The following is a 22,007-nucleotide window of genomic DNA, read 5'->3' as shown; positions in this document are numbered from 1 at the left end:
TATTTATCCTCGGATAAATCTCCCCTGGGATGGATTTTCAGCAGATGAATATTTGCTGACATGCTCAACAAATCCATCTGCTGAAGTCCATCCCAAAGGATGGATCCGCTCGTCTGTACAGACTCACCGGATCCATCCGTCCAAAGGGATTCCCCGCACGCGTCGTAATGATTTGACGCATGCGTGCAATTCCTTATATGACAGCGTCGCGCCCGTTGCCGCGTCATAATCGCGGCGACGGCGCGACACGTCATCGCCAGAGGATTTCGGCGCGGATTTCAATGCGATGGTGTGTACACGCCATCGCATAGAAATCTTCTGAAATCCTCGAGAGGATTTATCCGCGGATACGGTCCGCTGGACCGTATCCGCGGATAAATCCTCTCGTGTGTATGGGGCCTAAGACACTGTGTATTGAATAGACAAGCTATGTGCTGAGCTTTCTTCCCGACACAAATTGTATCTCATGTTTTGGGAAAACTTCTTAGAAGTGACTTATGCTGATAACAGAGGAATGAAGCACCAGCGAGAAATTACACTTAGAGCTTTGGAGAGGCACATGTGAACACTACAGATATATGTGGTTTGTTCAGATTTCATGACTGAAGTTTACAACCACTAAGGATTGATCTGTTCTCCAGTGATTTCTTAAATGCAGTGCAGTCTAGATATCATCTTTGGAACTTGAAATTAAAGACAGAAGGGTTGATTTATTAACAGTTTAGAGAGTGTAAATTTTGCAAAGTAAATACTCACTTAGCCTAATTAATTTGGCAAAGAAATTGGTGAAGAAATGTCAAATGTTTACTTTGGATATCCAATCATTTGCAAAAGATTGAATTTGATTTTTGCAGGTTCACCTTATTAATAAAGCCAAGTGGCATTCACTTTGAAAAATGAAAATTCAGGGACATTCACCCTCTTTGACTTTTTGATGTGTGAATATATAATATTTTGACTCGTGAATATATTTATGAACTAATTTGAAATGATTTTCTAAATATGTAAATAATTTTGAGTTTGCTAAATGAAAAAAGTAAACTCGGTGGAAAAAAGTCAAGGAGTGTTCATGTTAGTCATTGCAAGAAAACTCCTATGTCTTGCACAGGACTGGCTGTTCAAATTGAACACTGCTTCCAACCATCTTTGATTGGCTTCTGCATGAGCAGACAGGTATACAGTAGTTTCCATTTTCTTGCTGAAAATTAAGAACCCCTTTAATGGATTATAAACACATATTTCAAATAGTTTACATGGTTAGAAATTGTAAAGTCATTTTGACTTGTTAAAATGTGAGAAGCTGTATTCATTAAAGTCAATTAGATTCAAATGCAGTGACATATTGGCTGCAAAAAAACTTTTTTTTTATTATGCTTTTTTTTCCTTACAAGTATTAGTGGCACCATAAAATGTGTTGAAGAATGTAAAACATTAGTAATACAATTAATTCTCTGTTGCCGTCTGTCTTCAATTCACTCTTGGTGGTCCTGTGTCGTTTTATTCAATGCTGTGACTGGGCTGTATGTATCCAATGCTTCAGTCTTTGTGATTGACATATGTTTTTTATTACCCACGTCCATTTTCCAGATGATATAATGTAATCTGGAGAGTGGGCTGATTTGAGAGTTTCAGGAAGAGCTTAGCCATAAAAACGAATTTAATTTCACACATGCGACTAATTATGAATGATATGGTTCGCTTCTCATAGTGATTACTGATTCACAAATGATTAACTAACAAAAACAATGAGAACGTGGAGGCTCATGCAGTGATTTTCTTATATGTGTGTATTACAGCAGGAACGAAATAAGTGCAAGTCATTTCCAACTCTGACATAACACTGCTTACTTCTGCATGCTTTTACCTGGAAAGCTTATTTTTGAGTTTTCAGTTCTCCTGGGGACTGTAATGCCACATACACACGACCGTTGGGGGCTTTAACGATGGGGGAAAAACGTGCATTCTCAAAAGCAAGTTAAGAGAAGGAAAATTTGCATAATCAAGCCCAAAGGGTGGCGCCATTCGAATGAAACTTCCCATTTATAGTGCCGTTGTACGTGTTGTACCTCACACGCTTTGCTCAAGCATTTTTTTTCACGATTGTGTGTATGCAAGACAGGCTTGACAAGAATGACGTAGAGAAAAACGTTGTTTTTTCCATGACATTAAAAACGCTCGTGTGTACGCTGCATTAGACCTTATGTCAGGTTTTTACAGCTTTCTGTGTCTCCTTTAGGTAGATATGCCCTTATTTCCTGTTCCAGGGATAGGATCTTGTAGACAGGAAGTGATAGTAAACTCCTCTAGTTGGTGCTGAAGCAACAAATTAACAAAAAAGGATTTGCTTAGAGTTAAGGTGATTGTAAACAATCACCTTGTAAAACATCCTGTTCCGTTTAAAATAGAAATGAAAGGCAAAACATTTTTGTAAAGATATAAAAAACATTATAAATACCCTTTTTCTCTTTTTTAGGGCTCATGCACACAGGACGTTTTTACAGCTGCTATTCGGGGCGTTTGATGTTTTTTTTTAACTGCCTCTAAAAGCCCCTTTATGTTAGCCTATGTGTCCATGCACACATAAACTGTCAGGCCTCGTACACACGACCGCGTTTCTCGGCAAAAACCATCAAGAAACTTACTGGGATTTTTTTTTGCAGAGGAAACCGGTCGTGTGTACATTTTTGACGAGGAAACTGTCTAGGATCCCGTCGAGCCAAAAAGAGAGCATGTCTTCTTTTTCGTCAACTGGAATGGAGAAACTTGCCTTGTCGAGTTCCTCGACAGCCTAACAAGGAACTCGATGAGCAAAACGATGTGTTTCGCCCTTCGAGTTCCTCGGTCGTGTGTGTGAGGCTTCAGAGGTGTTTGGAGGTATAAGCGTTTAGGGGCAGGAGAAAAAAACATCAGCATGTGTTTCCATGAGCAGTAAAAACGAAAAACATGGATAAAGGCGTCTAAATGTGTCAAGCTGCGTTTAACCGCTTTTAGCCGTGTTTGACGTTTTGAGGCATTTTTACATTATGAAAAGTGTTTTTAATGAAAAACACCCAAAACCGCTAACGGCAAAAAATATGGGAAAATGCTCAAAAACTCAGGAAAACCTGCAATATCGCAAATGTGAAAAAACTGGCGTTATTAGCGCTGCTCTAGTGCTGCCGTTTTTAAAATGTCCTGTGTGCATGTGCCCTTATAAATGATCACATTCCCTCTGTTCTCAGCTGCATAAGAGCTGGGGGGAGGAGAAGCAGCACCACACTGAGCTTCCCAGTAAAAGGCTGTGCAGGGCGGGATGCATGTCAGAAGAAGTCTGATCATTGGAGGAGAGCAGGCTGAGTTCCCAGCAAAACTAGAGAATTTACAACGGTTGCTCTGCGGCTTAGTGTGGTCAGATTTTAATAGGAAATCAAGAGGACTAGCAGGAACACCAGGGAATTCACATAAAGAAAGCAATACAAAGAGAACAGGATACTTTCTCATACAAGTACAGAAGGCACATAGAAATATGAAGTGTTGGAGTAACAAACGCTTTAAGCTTTCAGGATCAAATATACTTATTTTTTAAAGAAATTAAGAATAATCACTTAATCAAAATCAGTTAAATTTATTATAGTTGTTCAGTCACGTGAAAAGACACTTACTATTTATTTATTTCATCTGTACTTGATTGGGTATTCAAAGTGAACACAGTTACAATTTATTGAGTGAAGATTCTTAGCTCCCTTAGTAACCTGGGTTTTATAGGGGAAGCTACATGGGATCCATACTGTCAAGATAGATAGGCTCTTACCTCATTTTAACCCATCTCTAAAAGGAAAAACAGTAATTTAAAATTATTTAAATATTCATTGGATTAGGTCTACTGTTCCCAGCTAGATAGAAACTACCAATTGTGTTGGGGGTTTTAACACAAGCCTATAACAGAATAGTAAATGGACAGATAAATATGGCACAGACAAATTAGCCAGGTTTAGGAGATTTTTTTTTTCACCTACAGGTAAGCCTGTAGGTAAAAGCTCCAAAAATGACTATACATCCGCTTAAGAAATGAAAAATAAAAAAGAATAAATAAAAAAAATAAAAAAAGCGGATAGACCAAATTGTTTTATATATATATATATATATATATATATATATATATATATATATATATATATATATATATATATATATATATATATATTTTAAAAATCTGTATAAATTGTTAGTTTGCAAACAAGTACAGGATGCATCCATAACACTTTGTGCACACTGCCCAGCTCTTCTGAACACCCTTTCTCCCAATAGGAGAAAAGCAGCAAAAAAAAAACACGCATAAAGCCACATTTTGCAAACACGTTTAGGGCGGTCATTTATTCCATTGGGCAGTATATTAATTTATTCTGGCCATTGAAATGAATGAACACACAAGCGCTAAACACGCCTAGCATTGAAGCGTGTTTAGATGTGTTTAACCTCCCTGGCGGTATGATTCTTTCAGAAAAAACATGCTGAAAGCGGTACCATTATTTGCAAGGAAATTTGGCGTTTTATATTGTAGGCCTGTAATTCTTAGGAATAACTCACTTAAATCTGACCAAACAAGCTTCTAATAGGCATCCCGGGTATGACATTTTTTTAAAAACAAAATTATAAATTATAATATAATAGATAATTATAAATAATTATAACAAATAATAATATAATTATAATAAAAATTATTCAATAATGTAATCAAATCAAAATCACTGAAATTTGCTCAGTTGCAGAATTGTTGCTGTCATTATTTTTTTTTTTTATGACGAATTTCCCCACAAATCACTATCGCACAATTCTGCAAGTGATTATAATTTATTATCGCTGTTTTTTAGCTGATCTAAAACTATTTTTGACATAAAGGGACACTTTTGGTTGCTATGGACAATCTACAGTTTTCAGGGAGAAAAAAAGGTTTTTATTATATAAAAGTACATGTAGGACACTGGGCAGACCACTAGGGACAAGGGGGTGTGTTTTTTTTACATACAGTACTGTAATCTATAAGATTACAGTATACTGTATGTAATGTGTTTGTTTACTTTTTTGAATTTGGCGCCGTTCTCCGTCCCCGTGCGTCGTAACGTCGCAGGCAACGGAGATCGGCGTCACAAGGAGGCACTGTGTGAATCGAGCGAGGTCCCGCTCGCTCACACAGCGCGGTGGCATCGCTGGATCCAGGGACAAGGTAAGTAACTTTGCCTGTGGATCTAGCGAGGCAAGCCCGAGTCTGACTCGGGGTTACCGCTCGCAGCAGGAAAATCTAACCCCGAGTCAGACTCGGGAACACCGCCAGGCAGGTTAAGCACATTGGGCAATCTGCTGAAACGCTTCTCTTCTGAACATGTAAGTGATGGGTTGTTTTTTCTGCCTTCTGCCTAAACATCTCTAAACTCCTATGTGTACAAGGAAACATAGGATAACATTTTTACTGTTTAGAGGCAAAAAATAAAAATTGTGTTTTTGACACCCAGTCTGTAAAAGCTCAGAACTGCTATTACAGACTGTATAACTGTGTAATCCAGACACTATGCTAAGATAGAGGTAGGGGGTCCCACTTCTGAGTCATTGGCCAGTAGATGAGCAGAGTTGTGTGTACAGCAGGTCATCCACAGGAATGAATACTGAATCACCAATAAAACCAATTATTCACCATCTGCAGTCAACAAATGTTGAAAACAGATTGGAGCCAGCAGATTTTACCATATTATAAATTTGGCAAATATCAATGAGAAATGGATTTCTCACTGAAAGATGAAAAATCCAGATGTGTGGCACATGTTAATAAACAAATTAATATTTAGCCTGTTTGCGAACTGATCATTCATAGTATATAACTATGTCCCTATGTATTAAATTTTTGTTTAAACATTTATAATACTTTTAAAGTGTTTTTGGATGAATTTGCATTGTGTTTTTCTAAATGTTAATCGCTTTATCTATATGTGTTCATAATTTTAAATAATTGTTTTTAGTTTGGCTAATATATATTTCCATATTTCCCTTGCACATGATTGGATATTCAAAGTGAACAAAGCTTCACTGTAGCTACTAAGATACAAAGTATACATTCTCTATTTTAGTAAATCAAGTCCTTTGGCTGATTGATTACAGCTGTACTCCTATGGGAATGCTAAATACTAAATATACAGAGAGATAGGGTACCTAATATTAATAAACCTCAATACACGTGTATATGTGCAGAGAATACTGTTGGTTTACATATTGGCTTTTGTTGTAATGTGTATTGTATAATGTTGTTTTGAACTTCTATTTACTGTTCTTTGTTTTTTACTTTCTAGACTGAACAGCAGCCGATTTATGAAATTAATAAGTACATGTACCTATATTTTGTTGTTTTTATCATATTTGGCTCTTTCTTCACGCTGAACCTTTTTATTGGTGTGATTATTGACAACTTCAACCAACAAAAGAAGAAGATAAGTATCTGAGTGTGTCTGTATTGTTGTTAGAGGCCTCAATTAGGAAAATAGTGTATATAATTAGGATTACTTTGTATGTATTCAAGGATATATGTTATTATAAGGGCAACAGCCTTGCTCTTGCTGTCTCTTAGCTTGTGCGCAGAAATATAACATACAAATGAAAGACAAACTCCAGCTTTTCTAACACTGCTTAAAACTCTCATTTCTATTGGGAAAATTGAACTTGCGTGCAGACACCCCCCCCCCACAAAAAAAAAAAAGAAAGAAAAGAAAAATATATATTTAGAAGCTCTTATTTGCAAAGTTACTACCACATGGTGTCTCTCTGCATGGCAACATGCTCTGGATTTTCTGAGGTCTGTGAGAGTATGAAGAACTTCTCCTCTCTATCAAGTAGATTCACATAAATGTAACCCTTCAAACTGATCTTTTACTCAGTTCAGCCCCAGAGCATTTTTTTTTTTTTGCAGTACATGTAAAAATCGTAATTTTTGTCCATAAACTTAATTAAACCCCCAGACCATTATATATTTTGGCTGATTGGCAATTTGTGTTATCGAGCAATTTAACAGGTGTACCTAATAAAGTGGCCAGTGTACGTGTGTGTATATATATATATATATATATATATATATATACACACACATTGGAATAAACATACACTGAAATACAGTATATATATATATATATATATATATATATATATACATATAAATATATACACAGTATATATATATATATATATATATATATATATATATATATATATATATATATATATATATACTGTATTTCAGTGTATGCTTATTCCAATGTATTTCCTTCCACTAAGAATCTGTGATACTCCTATACTAGATCCAAGCTATTACTGAATTTACATAGTTAAATGCATATGTAGACATGGTTTATTATTTACCATGAAAGATCTCAGTCCATTCCAAGTCATTACCGCAACCATAGCAACCGGTGCATAAGAACATCTCTCTACAGTTACTTGTGTCAGGTCACAAAGAATCTTCAAAAGAAAACTTCATAAATTGTTACTGCTGGCTAAGTGTAGAATAAGAGTGTAAATACAGTTTAGAGAAACCATGCCAATTTGACCCCTTCAAGCTGTTGAAAACACTCAAGTTGGGTTATTTTAAAACTGGATGGAGCCAGATAGTCAACCATTAAAGAAAAAAATCCAGAGGAAACCCGAATTTAGGCATGAGTGTTTAAAGCAAACGGCTTTGTATCTGTGTTTGTTTTTGAATGCAGACTTTGCACATAGTGCAGTTCTTTATAAATATGGCTTTTAAGAAGTCTCTGTGCAAAAGTTTAATCATAGCCATTTTTGCAGGTAAATACTTCATATTCAGGTCACTATCTAAAATTTAAACACATATAATCTGCTTTAGCTGTTCTTTAAAAAACTGTGTGTACATCTCCTTTTATAGAAAGTCTCTGAACGCAAATATGTTTTTGCATCCATTGATTTTGCATCTGTGACCTTGGTGCCAGCCTCCGATCTGGTGCAAGAACCCACAATTTCCATGTGGAGGGCTGACAGATTTCTAAAGAGTGTACACAACAATGCTTATGAATTCCTCCCCCATTAAAGTGGTAATAAATTCTTTAAATAAAAAAAATGGCCCCCCTGCAGGTTTAGGTCATAATTTACAAATATGCACTGCATACCAGAACTTTATGACACTTACAGTACTTATCATAGTGTGCCCTCCAGTGCTGCACTGTCACCAATCCTATGAATCCCAAGTGCTTTCATCTTGGCCTTTCAGGTTTCGTTTCTTCACCCACTTGAATGGCCAGGTCGCAATGACATCATGTCCACGCATGCAGGAGTCGGGTATTAATGCATGCTGAGCTGCACATATGCAGCTCAGTGTATTTTACAGCTGACAGACAGGGGAAACATTTATGGCATAACAGTCCTACCTGTTAGCAATTAAAAAAAAAGATGGTTTAATCCCATATTAAAAAAGAGGTCTGCCCTCAAAAAAAAAAAAAAAAAAAACAGCAGCTACACATACTGCAACTGCTGGATTTTAATAATAGGACACTTACCTGTCCTGGAGTCCAGCGATCTCGGCACCACAGCTGGTGTTTCCATCAGCTGTCGGGTGCTGCCGCTGCAATTGCAGATAAAGGTACCCGGCAGTGTAGCTTTTCGTCTTCACGCCGGGAACCCTACTGTGCATGTGCGAGGCCCGCAGCTGTGATGTCAATACCTGCGGCTGAGGCTCCCAGAAATGGGAAAGGATACCCGTCAAAGACAAGTATCCTGTCCCCCAGAAAGGTGCCAATTGTGGCATTAGAGGGGGGGAAAGGAATCAGATGATCAGATATTGTTTTGTTATTATTAGTTATTTTAAATCTTACTTATGTTAGTTTTACTTCAGTTTTTTTTTTTGATTGAGATGCATACTGCATAAAACATTCACCATCCCAGACATAGAATCTAGGCTTAATAACACTCAGATAAGCAAAATGCTTTTTCTAGAATGACTCAGTGGAAGACATTACTCACCAGAAAGTGTACATCAGGAGCAAGAGATTTGGGAATATCCCCTAAAATAACACTGCTCCTTTATCATAGGCTGAAATTTACAGTCAGACCAGAAAATGGCCATTAGACTTGATATTTAAAGTACAACCGTGTCCAGACTATGGACATTAAAGTATTTACATATTCGAATTTCAATAGCTCTTTATTAGAAATTTTTACATGACAAAATACAGCAAAAACAGTAGGCTGACTCAACAACTACAGGCAGCGTGATCAAGATGAAGTCAAACTCTATGCATTGGAATGCATTAGGAAAGGTGTACAATTGATCTTACTTTTACATTTTAACACTTGTACTCTTCAATAGGGAAATGTTAGTAAATACCATTACTGAGCAGCATGTTAAGGTTAACACCACTGAAAGAATCGCATGCCCAAAAACATAGTATTTACATATTCTAAACAAACAGTAAAAGTGCTTTAAAACAAGACATCCATGACCTCCCTTGCTGCATGTACTGTGAAATAATTCAGTCTCAAATATCATGAAAGAGACTCCAGAGTCCGATTTTAGTTGGTTGTTTACATTAGGTGGCTGTCGGGCTGCCAAGATTCTGATCTCCATAGTTGAGAGAATAGTTGAGTATAGAAAATAGTTGAGATTTTAGAATATACGTGTATATAGACTGGGCCCAAGCCAGGACCAAAGATCAACTTTTTATTTGTTTGTGCGAGTAGCAGGGAAGGTTTTTTATTGTGGTCTGTGTCCCTGTTGGGCAATTTTATCCTCACTTCCTGTCAGGTCAGAAAGTATTAGGACATCTCTCCAATAGTGCCACAGACTAAAATTAAAAAACATATCTTTTTAATGAGGAAGTGTGAGAACTTCTCACAATAGTCTAGAAGTAATGATAATAATGTACTGCTTGTTATAGCAAAAATAATAATTGTTGTTATATCATTTTACTTAGGAGGCCAAGACATTTTTATGACAGAAGAGCAAAAAAAATACTACAATGCTATGAAGAAACTGGGTTCAAAAAAGCCTCAGAAGCCAATTCCAAGGCCTCATGTAAGCACAAAATGACCTAACTAAATATTTTGTTTTCGAGCAAAATGGATGTGCCAAAAGAACGGGTGTGCTTCCATTGACTTCTAGTAGAACGTGTGTTTTCATGAAAGTGCATTAAAGTCCTGCATGCTGCATCTTTAATGCGCTGTCAGAAAATGCACAGTCTAATAAAAGTCAATGGGAATGCACCTAAAACCTGTAAAAAATACAATCATTCTGCATCCAAACTATAGCACACTGGTGTAAGCCCAGCCCTAAACAGAGCAACACAGTGGCTTAGTGTTTAGTGCCTCTGCTTGGTAGCAGGAGAGTTGTCGCTTCAAAACCCAACAGTGTTTCTACCTTATATGGCGGGTAAGCCAGTTCCAATCAAATTCTAATGTCTATATTAATCTTCAGCTGAATTATTGTCTACCAATTTTCTTGTCTTATTTTTCATTGTATTGTTTTGTAGAATGATTCTCCTGAAGAAGTGGTTAAACCACGAAACTAGTCGAGACTCAGATCATTCCATATGGTTGTGAATTACAGAAATTGCTTCGAGTTATCTTAGGCCTCTGTTTTTTCAATTTTAATCATGTATTTATTGTACAATCTTTTATGTAATAAATTTCTTTTTAAATTATATGTATGCTATTTTTACTGTACCAAGACAGTCCTTAAATTTTAGGGGGGGGGGAACATTATTGGGCCAACTTCAGCTATTGTCCCTCTTTCCCTCTTGCCCCGCCCTTCTTTGTTGTTATAGTGTTTCTACCTTCTTGGAGTTTGTTTTGTTCTCCCTTTGCTGGCATGGATTATCTCCTGGTACTCTAGTTTCCTCACACACTGCAAAGGCAAGCTGGTAGGCGCATTAAAAGTACTTTTAATAAGCTAAACAAGTAATTACTATTCTAGCACTACCCCTGAAGAAGCCACTTGGTTTGATGGATCAGTGGGGGCTGAGGAATTCACAAGCCAGTGTACACTCGGCTACTCCCCCCATAAAAGGTCCTTTTGTTCACCAAGGAGGGACTGTGTCCAGTATCACATACATGTCCATATCCTCGAACTTAGCTTTTGAATATGCAAAAGGAAGAAAAATCAAGTTAGGTACAAAAAAAGTACGACTGGCATTCAAACAGAAACCTGGTGAGGGAACCTCCCACCATTTGTTAGAGGGAAGGGGGTTGTCTTGTCCATTGACCACTGATACTGGTAAGGCCCACCAAGATGAGTCGGGGGTGAGCTAGAGTTGCCCTCTCTTGAAACTGGAGTGGGGAAGGCTGGCATTTGACGAATCCTTGGGTGGTACAGGCAACCTTCCCAGGCCTCTCATCCAATGTGTAATGAGACAGTCTCTTGGATGGGCAGATCACCTTTTTTGCAATTAGCTCCCTCTTGACTGGTGGAATGGACAACTCTTCCTGTCTATGTTCTACCAGTGAATCTCTTCTGGGAGCAACAGAGGCCAACAGTTGCCTCACAAAACTTGTGTTAGGCACTGTGATCAGATAATCAGATAACCTTTCTTGGACCCTGGTGGCTGAGAACACACAATAACCAGTGTGTCAAAGGTTACCGATCATTCAACAGTTGTTGAATTAAATGACAACTTGATCTGCAAGTAACTGTCAAAGGGGAACTTCTCTAATTCGATGCCCTGGATATCGAAGTCTTGAAACATTTGGAGAGGCATTAATTCAAGTGCTTGTTGTAAAAGCTCATGTGTAAATCTCCTCCACTAATACTGGTATTGCAGGAGAAGGGCCTATTAATTGTCAGGAACTTGGATAACATTGACTGACGTAGCAGCCCTAGCCAATTGGACTTCTTCTAACGTGCCTCAAATTATGTTTCCAATGAGGTCCTGAAGACTGACAGTCAACCCCTTCTTAAACAGTATGAATGGATACGGGAACAGGCATCTCCACTGATCTCTTTGGGGTGTTGGAAGGGGCATCTCATAAAGACTCATGCCTATTACTCTTCCTTGTATCACAACACGATCAGAAGCTGGCTGAAGTAGTTTCTCTGTGGTTTCTTTCAGTGCTCCTTTCCTTTTGGCAGACTTGGGCATTTACATTTGTTGGTGCCTACACCTCCACAATTGTAACAAGTTAATAAATCTGCTGATGGCTCAAGAAGAGTATCTTGTATTCTTGCATCATCTTTGCAGGCTGCTTGCTGATTCTTCCAGTTAGCAGGGTCACCATTTCCTTTCTGGGTTGACATCTGCCACTTTCAGCTGAACCAGCTGTTCTTTTGTCCAGGCCTTTCTGGGGATTTTGACCACCACGCTTGACTCCCAATGGCCATTTTCCCCCTTACACCACTGGGTTGGGCTAGCAGGATCCATGTTAACTGAGTGTGGCTTGTTATCTTAGTACCTTGCAGAATAGACTTATCCTGGATGAACCCCTACTTTGTAGCTCTACCTCCGAAGGAGCTGCTTGGTTTGATATGTCCACTGTTCTACCATGACTCCTTAAACTGTTCGGTCCCCACTGATACATTTGCCATTAAGTTGTAGGCTGTTCACACCTGTGTAGCTTAAGGGTTAATATTGCACCGCTCTACAATAGTACACAGAAAATAGATCACGAGCAACTTGTGGATAACAAGGTAAATATATTATCAAAATGCTAAGCAAATGCACTATGCATAAAACAAATAAACAGGACAACAGAAAACAATAATTTAACTGACAGGCAGGTTAAGTCTAACCTACAGCCTTTGATTTACACTGCAATAAGGCTAAACCCCATTTAATCAGTATACACAGCATTAGTAAAAATAATATCAACCGTGAAAGCATGAATGGCATAAAAGAAACCCCACTGTAATTCTTAGCAAAAGCTACTCAAACTGTGTTCCTGGGTGCACTCTATGCATACAGCCCCAATAGCGGGTGGGTTTATGTGCTACTGGCAAAGGGGTAGCCCTAGTGGTAGCTAAAGTATCTGGTGCCTAATTGTCAGTGTTGGCAAGCTTTCATTGGGGCCCTTTTGTAGGTAGTGAACATGTAGTGGTCTATTTAAGACTGTGCACAAGGGGTGGAAGATGGTTTGCTAAGTAAGAGGCAGTGTTTGTTAGCCTTAACAGTGGGCAGAAAGAGGTTAAGCTCGGTAGATGCACTTACCACTCCCGGTATGCAGCAGATCAGGTCTAGTATGCTTGGTGGTCAGCGGTCCCAGAAATTTTTATTCCCCATGATCAGGTCCTCTCTGATGGCCGCACTTCACAATAGGTCTCCCCAGCTCAGGTTCTGAGACACAGCAGCTCTCTGTGGCTCAGTCTCCCATTGTGGTCCTCACAGTTCTGTCCTTGGTGTAGACAAGCAAAGGACAGGTGCACTTACACTGGTTTCCCAACACTGTCTACCTGGTGTAAGGTGCAGACCCCAGCAATAGGTCTGCATGGTCTCATTTCCTGCTGGTCTCCCCCAGCTCTGGTCATTTTTGCCTGGCAAATTGCTGTATTTCTCCCCCCCCCCCTGTATGCAGAGAATTGTGGGCCTGTAGTTCTGCAGCCATTAGCCTCCATTCACTTTTATTGAGCAGGGCCCCTTTAAGGATTACAAATCCCATGATCCTCAGTGGCTGTTCCACATTTGACTTGATTGGATCCAAACCACTACTGTTAGGAGAGGGGGGAGCAGGTGCAAGCACATAATTTTATACAGAACCACTCCTGTCTCACTCTGTGCAGTAGCAGTGGGTTGAATGAGCTTAGGGAGAACTTTTACAAGCATCTGGACTGCTCTGCACATAGTGCCGAAGCGAGGGGGAGAGAACTGGCTGAACATCACACAGCCTGGGGCTTCTCCTGCTGACAGCAAGTAGAGGGGGGGGGGGCGAGCACTTCACAAGCCAGCAGGCACCCTGCTACACTAATAACAAAATACTAGTAATCACAGATTTATGCATATTGATCGTAAATGCACATTTATTTTACCTGCAAAAAATGTGCATTTATAAAAACAAATTAAGTGAACTCGATCACACCATAAGTACATGAAAACTGGTGGGAACTGAAGGGAAACCACACAGATTTCATTTGAAGAGACACTTGTTTACATCAGTTTTCATGCTGGTTGACATCAGTTTTCATGCACGTCAGTTATGTGCCCTGTTCACACCAAAGTTGATGTCATGTCAGTTTTTTTCCTGTGCAGAAAACTGCATACACGTTCTCAGCATCATGGTGTAAACAAGGCCATAACATAAATTACAACCTTTCATCCTATTAACAGACAATGTTCCTTAGTCACCTGTCTAATTTTTTTATATTTGTTTTGAACGGTGGCGGTGCATCCATAAAGGGCACAGGTCCCCTCTCTCCTGCACCGCTCTATTACCATATATAGATTCATACATTGTCTGAATCTATCTATGGTCGCTGCTGACACCCCCTATTTAGGTGTTTGGCCCCTTTTCAGGCACCGGGCAATTCAAATTATACAGTCGTGGGTGTTTTTGGAAGCACATGATTAGAGCCATAGGCTCTAATAGACGCCCAAAACAGTGAACAGTGGGTGCCATGCTGGGCGTTCACTGATCACTCAGCTGTGTGTTAGCAAAGCGAAGGAATTTGCTTTGCCAACACTGAATCCGCTTCTCAGCCAATCAGGTTGCCGGGTCTGTTACCGGTCACCTGATGGGCTGAAACGTCAGGTGCTGTGATTGGACCCCTGAGACAGGACAAAAGAAGACATGGAGGATGTGAAGGAGAACACTGCTGACCCACTGCGAGACAGGTAAGTGCTGAGCAGCATCTGATGTGGCACACTGGCGGCATCTGATGGGGAACCTGGCAGCATCTGATGAGGCACACTGGCAGCATCGGATGGGGCACAGTAGCGGCAATTGATGGGCACACTGGCAGAAATTGATGGGCACAGTGGCTGCATTTGATGGGCACAGAGGCTGCGTTCGATGGGCACAGTGGCTGCGTTTTATGGGCACAGTGGCTGCGTTTGATAGGCACAGTGGCTGCATTTGATGGGCACAGTAGCTGCGTTTGATGGGCACAGTGGCTGTGTTTGATGGGTTTTTTTTCAGTTTGTTTGCACCCCCCCCAAAAAAAAATTTGAGCACCAGCCGCCACTGGTTTTGAATGAAGTGGAAAATGGTTTATTTTGGCCGACTTTCCAGTGTGTTACTAAAGTGGGGAGATCACCAAAAAGTAAAGTAGAAACACCCTTAACCACCAAAAATATGCCACATATATATTAATTTTAAAAATACTCCCACCCAAAATGAATCCCCAGGTCACAACAATGAAATCAGATGATCTGAATAAAATTTGCATTTACTGCACAAGCATCAAACGCTCACATACGTAAGTGTTTCAAAATAATTTTAGTCTGTGAAAAGTTGCCATCATGCTAATTTTTGCCTTCACTAACCCAATTTAATTTTAAAGCTGAAGTTTAGCCATAAAAATGTTCTCTGTAGTTTTAATGACCAATTTGCCTGTAAGAAAGTATGGCCCCCTTGTCACATAAAAGTTGCATTAAAGTGATTGTAAAGGCAGAGAGTTATTTTATCTTAATGCATTCTATGTGCAGCAGCTCCCCTCAGCCACCCTAATACTTACCTGAGAAGTCCACGAATGCCACGGCCGTTCCGGGACTCTCTCTCCTGATTGGCTGAGACACAGCAGCGGCATTGGCTCCCGCTGCTGTCAATCAAACGCAGTTAGCCAATCAGGAGAGAGAGTGGGCAAGGCCTAACCGCAGCTCCTTGTCTGAATGGATACACAGAACTATAGCTCAGCTCGGGTGCCCCCATAGCAAGCTGCTTGCTATTGGGACACTCAACAGGAGGGAGGGGCCAGGAGCACCAGCAAGGGACCTAAGAAGAGGAGGATCTGGGCTGCCCTGTGCAAAACCGCTGCACAGAGCTGGTAAGTATAACATGTACGTTATTTTTTTTTCCATAGAAAAAAAATCAAGACTTTGCAATCACTTTAATATATTTTAATCAGAACTTTGTTGATTATATGTTTCTATACATATGTGGAGGTGCATTAAGTACTTAAATGTTGCATTGTGAAAATTTAGAGGAAAACAATTCATTATTGTTTCTAAAAAAAAAAAAAAAAAAAATGTATTTCCAATAAAAACAATGGAAATACAAATGTGTTCATCCATATTTGCTACCAAATTTAATTTCTAGGACCCCCTCCCCCCCCAAAAAAACAATGTATAATACCTTGGGGCAGACTACAAACTTTAAAATGTATAATGTGCAGAACCAAGACATTGCCAAAAAACACACTTTGAAACTTAAGGGGATTTAGGGAGAAAAATACATAAGGCCTAGTTAGGTGGTTAAATTGTGCAAAATAAGTTGTCCATTTTTTATTAAACCCCTAAAATGATCAAAAGCTATCCCCATTACTCTCACTGTACTATTTTACCTAATAGAGTTTCTATTTTAATGACTAACTCTAATTTGATTTGACCCCATCTATCCTCTTCTGTGTCACCTGCTGATTAAAAAATATAACTGCTAAGAAAATTGTTGGTGTTTTAGAAGCTCCCTTATACCTGAATGGCTAAACTTTAGTCTGCAAAGCATTCTAAAGAATAACTGAATAAGGGGCAAACGGCTGCTTTCAAGGAGCTGCTGTGGGGTGCAGGCCTTCTTTTATTCTTTTTGTTAAAAATCTACTTGTATTAGTGTAATGCAACTACACCACAGTAATGTACCATTAAAGCACCTCTATTTTGCTAGTCATAAAGTATTGATATCTTAGTAAATAATACATGTTTGATATGAGGTCAGAACTTTAAAGTCAGCTTGTCACGGGAGATTTTTCATACTTGTTAATTTTTCTGTAATAATGCAAATGCTTTGACTCTTTTTTAAGCTGAATCTTATTTCTCCTTATTTTGCAGAACAAATTTCAGGGATTCGTCTTTGATGTGGTGACAAAGCAAGCCTTTGACATTATTATCATGGTTCTCATATGCCTTAACATGGTCACTATGATGGTGGAAACCGATGAGCAGAGTGAAGACATTGAAAACTTACTGTACAATATTAACCTGGCGTTTGTGGTCATTTTTTCTGGTGAATGTACACTAAAAATCCTGGCTCTTAGGTACTATTATTTCACCATTGGCTGGAATATCTTTGATTTTGTGGTGGTCATCCTTTCAGTTGTGGGTAAGTAGTCACACTATTCCATTTAGAAAGTGAGTTGATGCAAAAAATAATGTAAAGTTACCATACTTTTCAAAATGTGTAAGCTGGCCCAAACTCTGAAAAGTCAGTAGTATCATTTAAAACAACCCTTGATAAGTTTCCTTTAAAAGAAGTAAACCTTTGCTCACATCCTGATTTTGCAGCTACTTGACAATGTTTTCCACTAGATGGAGTATAAAGCATATTTTTTTTTCACAGAGTGCCTGTCAATTGCCTCTTTTAGGACAGCAACATACATTTTCAATCATCGGAATACTTTAAAAGCTTGTGATCTATGAAAGGAGAGGGGGCAGACTTCTGATCCTGATCCTGTTTCATTTAAAGGACCTGTAGTATGGCTTCTATGAATGGAGGAGGGGGGGCAGAAAGGGTGGACATAGTCAGGCACTCTTGAAGAGTGCCTGCCACAGCTCCCTCAGTTCTATTATCTCTCACAGCACCAGAAGATTATGAAAGTGGGGGTGGGTGGGGAAGTTTCTTCTAAACCATATAATGTGCAGAGATATCCTTCATACAGCTTCCATGCATGGTCACTCTATATTAAAATGAAGTCCTGCCTTAAATTATGAATTAACTACTCCAAATTGCTTTATTAATTGCTTCCTACCCAGGCCATTGCAAAATGACATTCGAGTGTGAACCCTATTGTTCATATGATGTCCTTCCGAGAACGTGAATTGCGTGGCCCTTCTCGGCGCAATAGGACTCGATCTGTCACCCGCTGTGTCCACCGAACATAGCTGATGACTGATCACTGCAGTGGTGCTCTGCCAGTGTTATGTGATTGCTATGACCAATCACAGTAGATCACATGATAATTATAAACAATGGATGGCTTCCTATCATACCATTCATTGTATACAATTGTGTTGCTAGCCGTGATTGGTCACAGTGATCACATACAGGATCAACCACTGCTATAAGCAATCATAGTATGTGAAAAAAGAAAAAAAATCCTGATCCACCATCCAGAGTGGTACAGTGTTACTATTGTAACACTGTATTGCTTTGGTCATACTGTGTAAAAAAAAATGTAAGAGAAAAGAAAAACATATTTAAATATATATTTTTTAAATGATTAAATTTTTTTTTCTTACATACTATCATCAGTCACTGTTGCTGATCACCGCCACACCAGTTATACGATGACGCTGTACTGCACTGGTGACAAAAAAAAATGTGAACAAAAAATTACAACTTCAAGAAATGCGCCATGCCTCTTATCAAATACCTCAGTCTGACCATCATTTGGGTGATATTTGTACTGTCCTAGCGTTTTAATGCTATATAATTGTATAAAATATTTTTGCAGACATTTATGGTAATATTGGTCACATGTTATGTTTGCTTTTAACAAGAATGGATTTAAAATTGTTCTAAAAGTTCTCTCATTCTGTTTTTTGCAGGTATTGTACTTTCTGATATTATAAAAAATTATTTTGTGTCTCCGACATTATTCAGAATAATTCGTTTGGCACGAATTGGACGTGTTCTGCGACTTATAAGAGGAGCCAAAGGAATAAGGACTCTCCTGTTTGCCTTAATGATGTCACTCCCAGCCTTGTTTAATATTGGTCTTTTGCTTTTCCTTGTAATGTTCATATATGCCATTTTTGGCATGTCAAACTTTGCCTACGTAAAGATGGAAAGTGGAATTGATGACATGTTCAATTTTCAAACATTTGGAAACAGCATGATTTGCCTCTTCCAAATCACAACATCAGCAGGATGGGATGGCCTTCTTAATCCAATATTAAATAGTAATAAACCTGACTGTGATCCAGACTTTCCCAATCCCGGAAGCTCTCCTGGGAACTGTGGAAATCCCCCTGTTGGGATTGTCTTTTTTGTTAGCTACATTATCATATCATTTCTTATTGTGGTTAATATGTACATAGCCATTATTCTGGAAAACTTCAGCGTGGCCACTGAAGAAAGTACAGAACCTCTAAGTGAAGATGACTTTGAAATGTTTTATGAAGTCTGGGAGAAGTTTGACCCAGAAGCAACACAGTTCATTGATTATTCAGTCTTGTCTAAATTTGCTGACTCGCTTGCTGAACCCTTACGCATACCCATACCAAATAAGATCAAACTGATAGCCATGGATCTTCCTATGGTTAGCGGAGACAGGATTCATTGCTTGGATATTTTGTTTGCCTTCACCAAAAGAGTTCTTGGAGAATCTGGGGAGATGGATACTCTAAAGATACAAATGGAAGAAAAATTTATGGCAGCCAATCCATCTAAAATTTCTTACGAACCCATCAGCAGCACCTTAAGACGCAAACAAGAAGAGGTGTCTGCCTGTATCATCCAAAGAGCCTTTAGGAGGCATTTGCTTTATCGTTCCATGAAACAAGCCTCATTCCTTTACCGTCACAGGTCCTGTGACGGAAACATTATTGAAGAAGAAGCACCTGAGAAGGAAGGCCTTATTGCCATAATGATGAATGAAAATTTTGGGCATCGTTTGGAGAAAGTAGAGTCTATTTCTTCTACGTCTTTTCCGCCTTCTTATGACAGTGTAACTAGGGACACAGGTGAAAACTTTGGGCTGGAACAAGAAGACTCTACAAAAAATGATGAGTCCACAGATTGTAAAATATGTGCAGACAGAGACAAAGAATCCTTTGTATAATATTTTTTTTTCTGAAACGCTATCAGATATTGTTTACAGAATGTTATGACGTACAAGTGCACAATAGTTCTGGCAGCCTTCATATTTGATTTATTTGTGAATATAATGAATTAACTTTTCAATTGAACTACTGGGAATGAATGCTTTATAATTTGTTGGCTCTGTCTCAGTCAACGTTGGCTTTACATTTTTACATCAAAAACTTATGCAGCCTACGAAGTACTACCAGTGGTGTGGTTATAAGTATGCTAATGTGTACAAGAGTAATGCAATGTATCTCTATACACAGACAAAACCCTGACTATATACATTCATTTATGGTCTTATACTAGTGTGTTTAGTAAAGGTTATATATGACCTTGCATCTAAATTAAATCCAAATATCACAAGCTGCTGTAGCAAAACTATATACACTTACTGTATATGTCATGAATGGTCTTTCATAAATTTATATTTGATATTTTTTTTACATAAAAAAAGTTCTTTCTTTCCAAAGGGAGAGCAGATGGTTGTTTAAAATCTGCATTTGAAACTCTCGAATGATATAATATTTAAAAAAAATCAAAAAAAGAATTATTGGAACTTGCTGCTGATAACTGTACAAAATATTTGAACTGTTATTACAAGCTGACATGTAATTGCTTGGCATGGGTAATGCAAATAAAGCTTTTTAAATGGGTTAATTAACGTGTACAAAATATTTAGCCATTTAAGTCTAAGGAAACTATCTCAAAGGAATTTTACACATTTTTGTTGTAGACCGAATATTAAAGAAACAAAGAAATTCTTTTTTTGACCAATAAAATATTTTTGTGATAGCCAACCACAGATTGCACATTTTGTTAAATGGGCTTGATCACTACCCTGTTTTATATCCAGAATTCTAATCCACAGATTACACGAAACGCTTGTCTAAAACCTCAATATTGGACGCCTTAATTCACCCACTGTATTATTATTTTTTTCTGTCTCTCAGGGAGTCCTCTGGTGACATCTTTGCACCTCAGTTCTTAGCTCTACCAACCTGTCAAGGCTATTACAAGGGTGCCCTACTCTTGCCGCTAAATTTTGAATATGTCTATTTAATTTACATTATGCAAGATGCTGCAGGATCAGGAAACTTCCTTACTTGACTTTGTAATGGCTAAGACTGGGGTTAGAGGCAGACGGTATGGAGGAGATATCTTTGTTAGTGTCCCCAGGGAATATCTGATGGCAGTGAAGTCAGCCCATCAGCACTCACCCATAACATTTAGAGCTGACTAACCTTTTCTTGTCACCCTAATACAAGACTCATATCATCCAAACACAGGAGTGAACCAATACTAGTCCAGTATGTGTTTTTATCATTCCTACCTATGTGTAGTGGTCAGCCCTTCATGCCAATCCTTATTTTCACCATATAGCCACATGTCTTCCTTCTGTTTATCATATTGTGTAATAAGACTTAAGACAGCATTATTCTGGTAAATGCACTTAAGGCTTTACATAAAAATTGCATTTCATGCATAATATAGTATAGGAGTTTACTGACAGTAGGGGAGATTTCATATTTTGCTTATCATGAGAGATATCAGTTGTTGCATTATAGAGTTTTCCCCTACACAAAACTGCACTTTATATAGGTGATTTGTCAGAAAATGTATAACTTTGATACAACTAACTGCTTAATAGATTCTTCAACATTTAAGTTTTTGCATGCCTTTGTGAAGTAAATCAGCATTTGGCAGCTTGAAAGAAACATTAGTATTATTGAGAATGGTGAAATCTCTTGTACTGACATGGCATGCTCGCTAAGCTCCAGAAGATTTTCCTGTGATGTCATATGTCAGGTTTTGTCAAAGCAGCAACACAGTCCAAACAGAACAACTGTTGCTGCTGACATAATATGGAGAATCAAAAACAGGGCCAAGTAGAAATGCTAATGTGCGAAAAAGAATTGTGTCCGGAAAATGTTAAATCCGTTCCCACAGACGGTCCCCTCTAGTCTTTCTATTGGAAAGCAGGTGACCATCTGAAACGCTAGCTCTTATAGTCGACCAGTCTTATTAAGACCTGCTTGTTGTTAGTTAAGGTACAGCCATAGGTATTTATTCAGTTCTATAAGCATGTATAGTAGAATCACCAA

At 38.5% G+C, this 22,007-nt stretch overlaps 1 protein-coding gene across 6 annotated transcripts in view; it reads left to right on the top strand.

Moving 5' to 3' along the window:
• LOC120940114 (sodium channel protein type 5 subunit alpha-like) overlaps positions 1-20,562 on the top strand; it is a 494,846-nt gene extending 474,284 nt beyond the window's left edge. For all 6 annotated transcript variants that reach the window (XM_040352763.1, XM_040352761.1, XM_040352760.1 and 3 more), the window contains 4 exons: positions 6,318-6,455; positions 9,938-10,042; positions 16,929-17,199; positions 18,645-20,562. In XM_040352763.1, coding sequence (XP_040208697.1) covers positions 6,318-6,455; positions 9,938-10,042; positions 16,929-17,199; positions 18,645-19,879 — 1,749 coding nt within the window. In that variant the 3' untranslated portion in view covers positions 19,880-20,562. The remainder of the gene's footprint in view (positions 1-6,317; positions 6,456-9,937; positions 10,043-16,928; positions 17,200-18,644) is intronic.
• Positions 20,563-22,007: the final 1,445 nt, after the last annotated feature.

This window comes from Rana temporaria, chromosome 5, assembly GCF_905171775.1.
Source record: "Rana temporaria chromosome 5, aRanTem1.1, whole genome shotgun sequence".
Classification (NCBI taxonomy): Eukaryota; Metazoa; Chordata; class Amphibia; order Anura; family Ranidae; genus Rana; species Rana temporaria.
The sequence above is the reverse complement of the archived record's forward strand: the minus strand, read 5'-3'. Positions and strand labels throughout refer to the sequence as shown.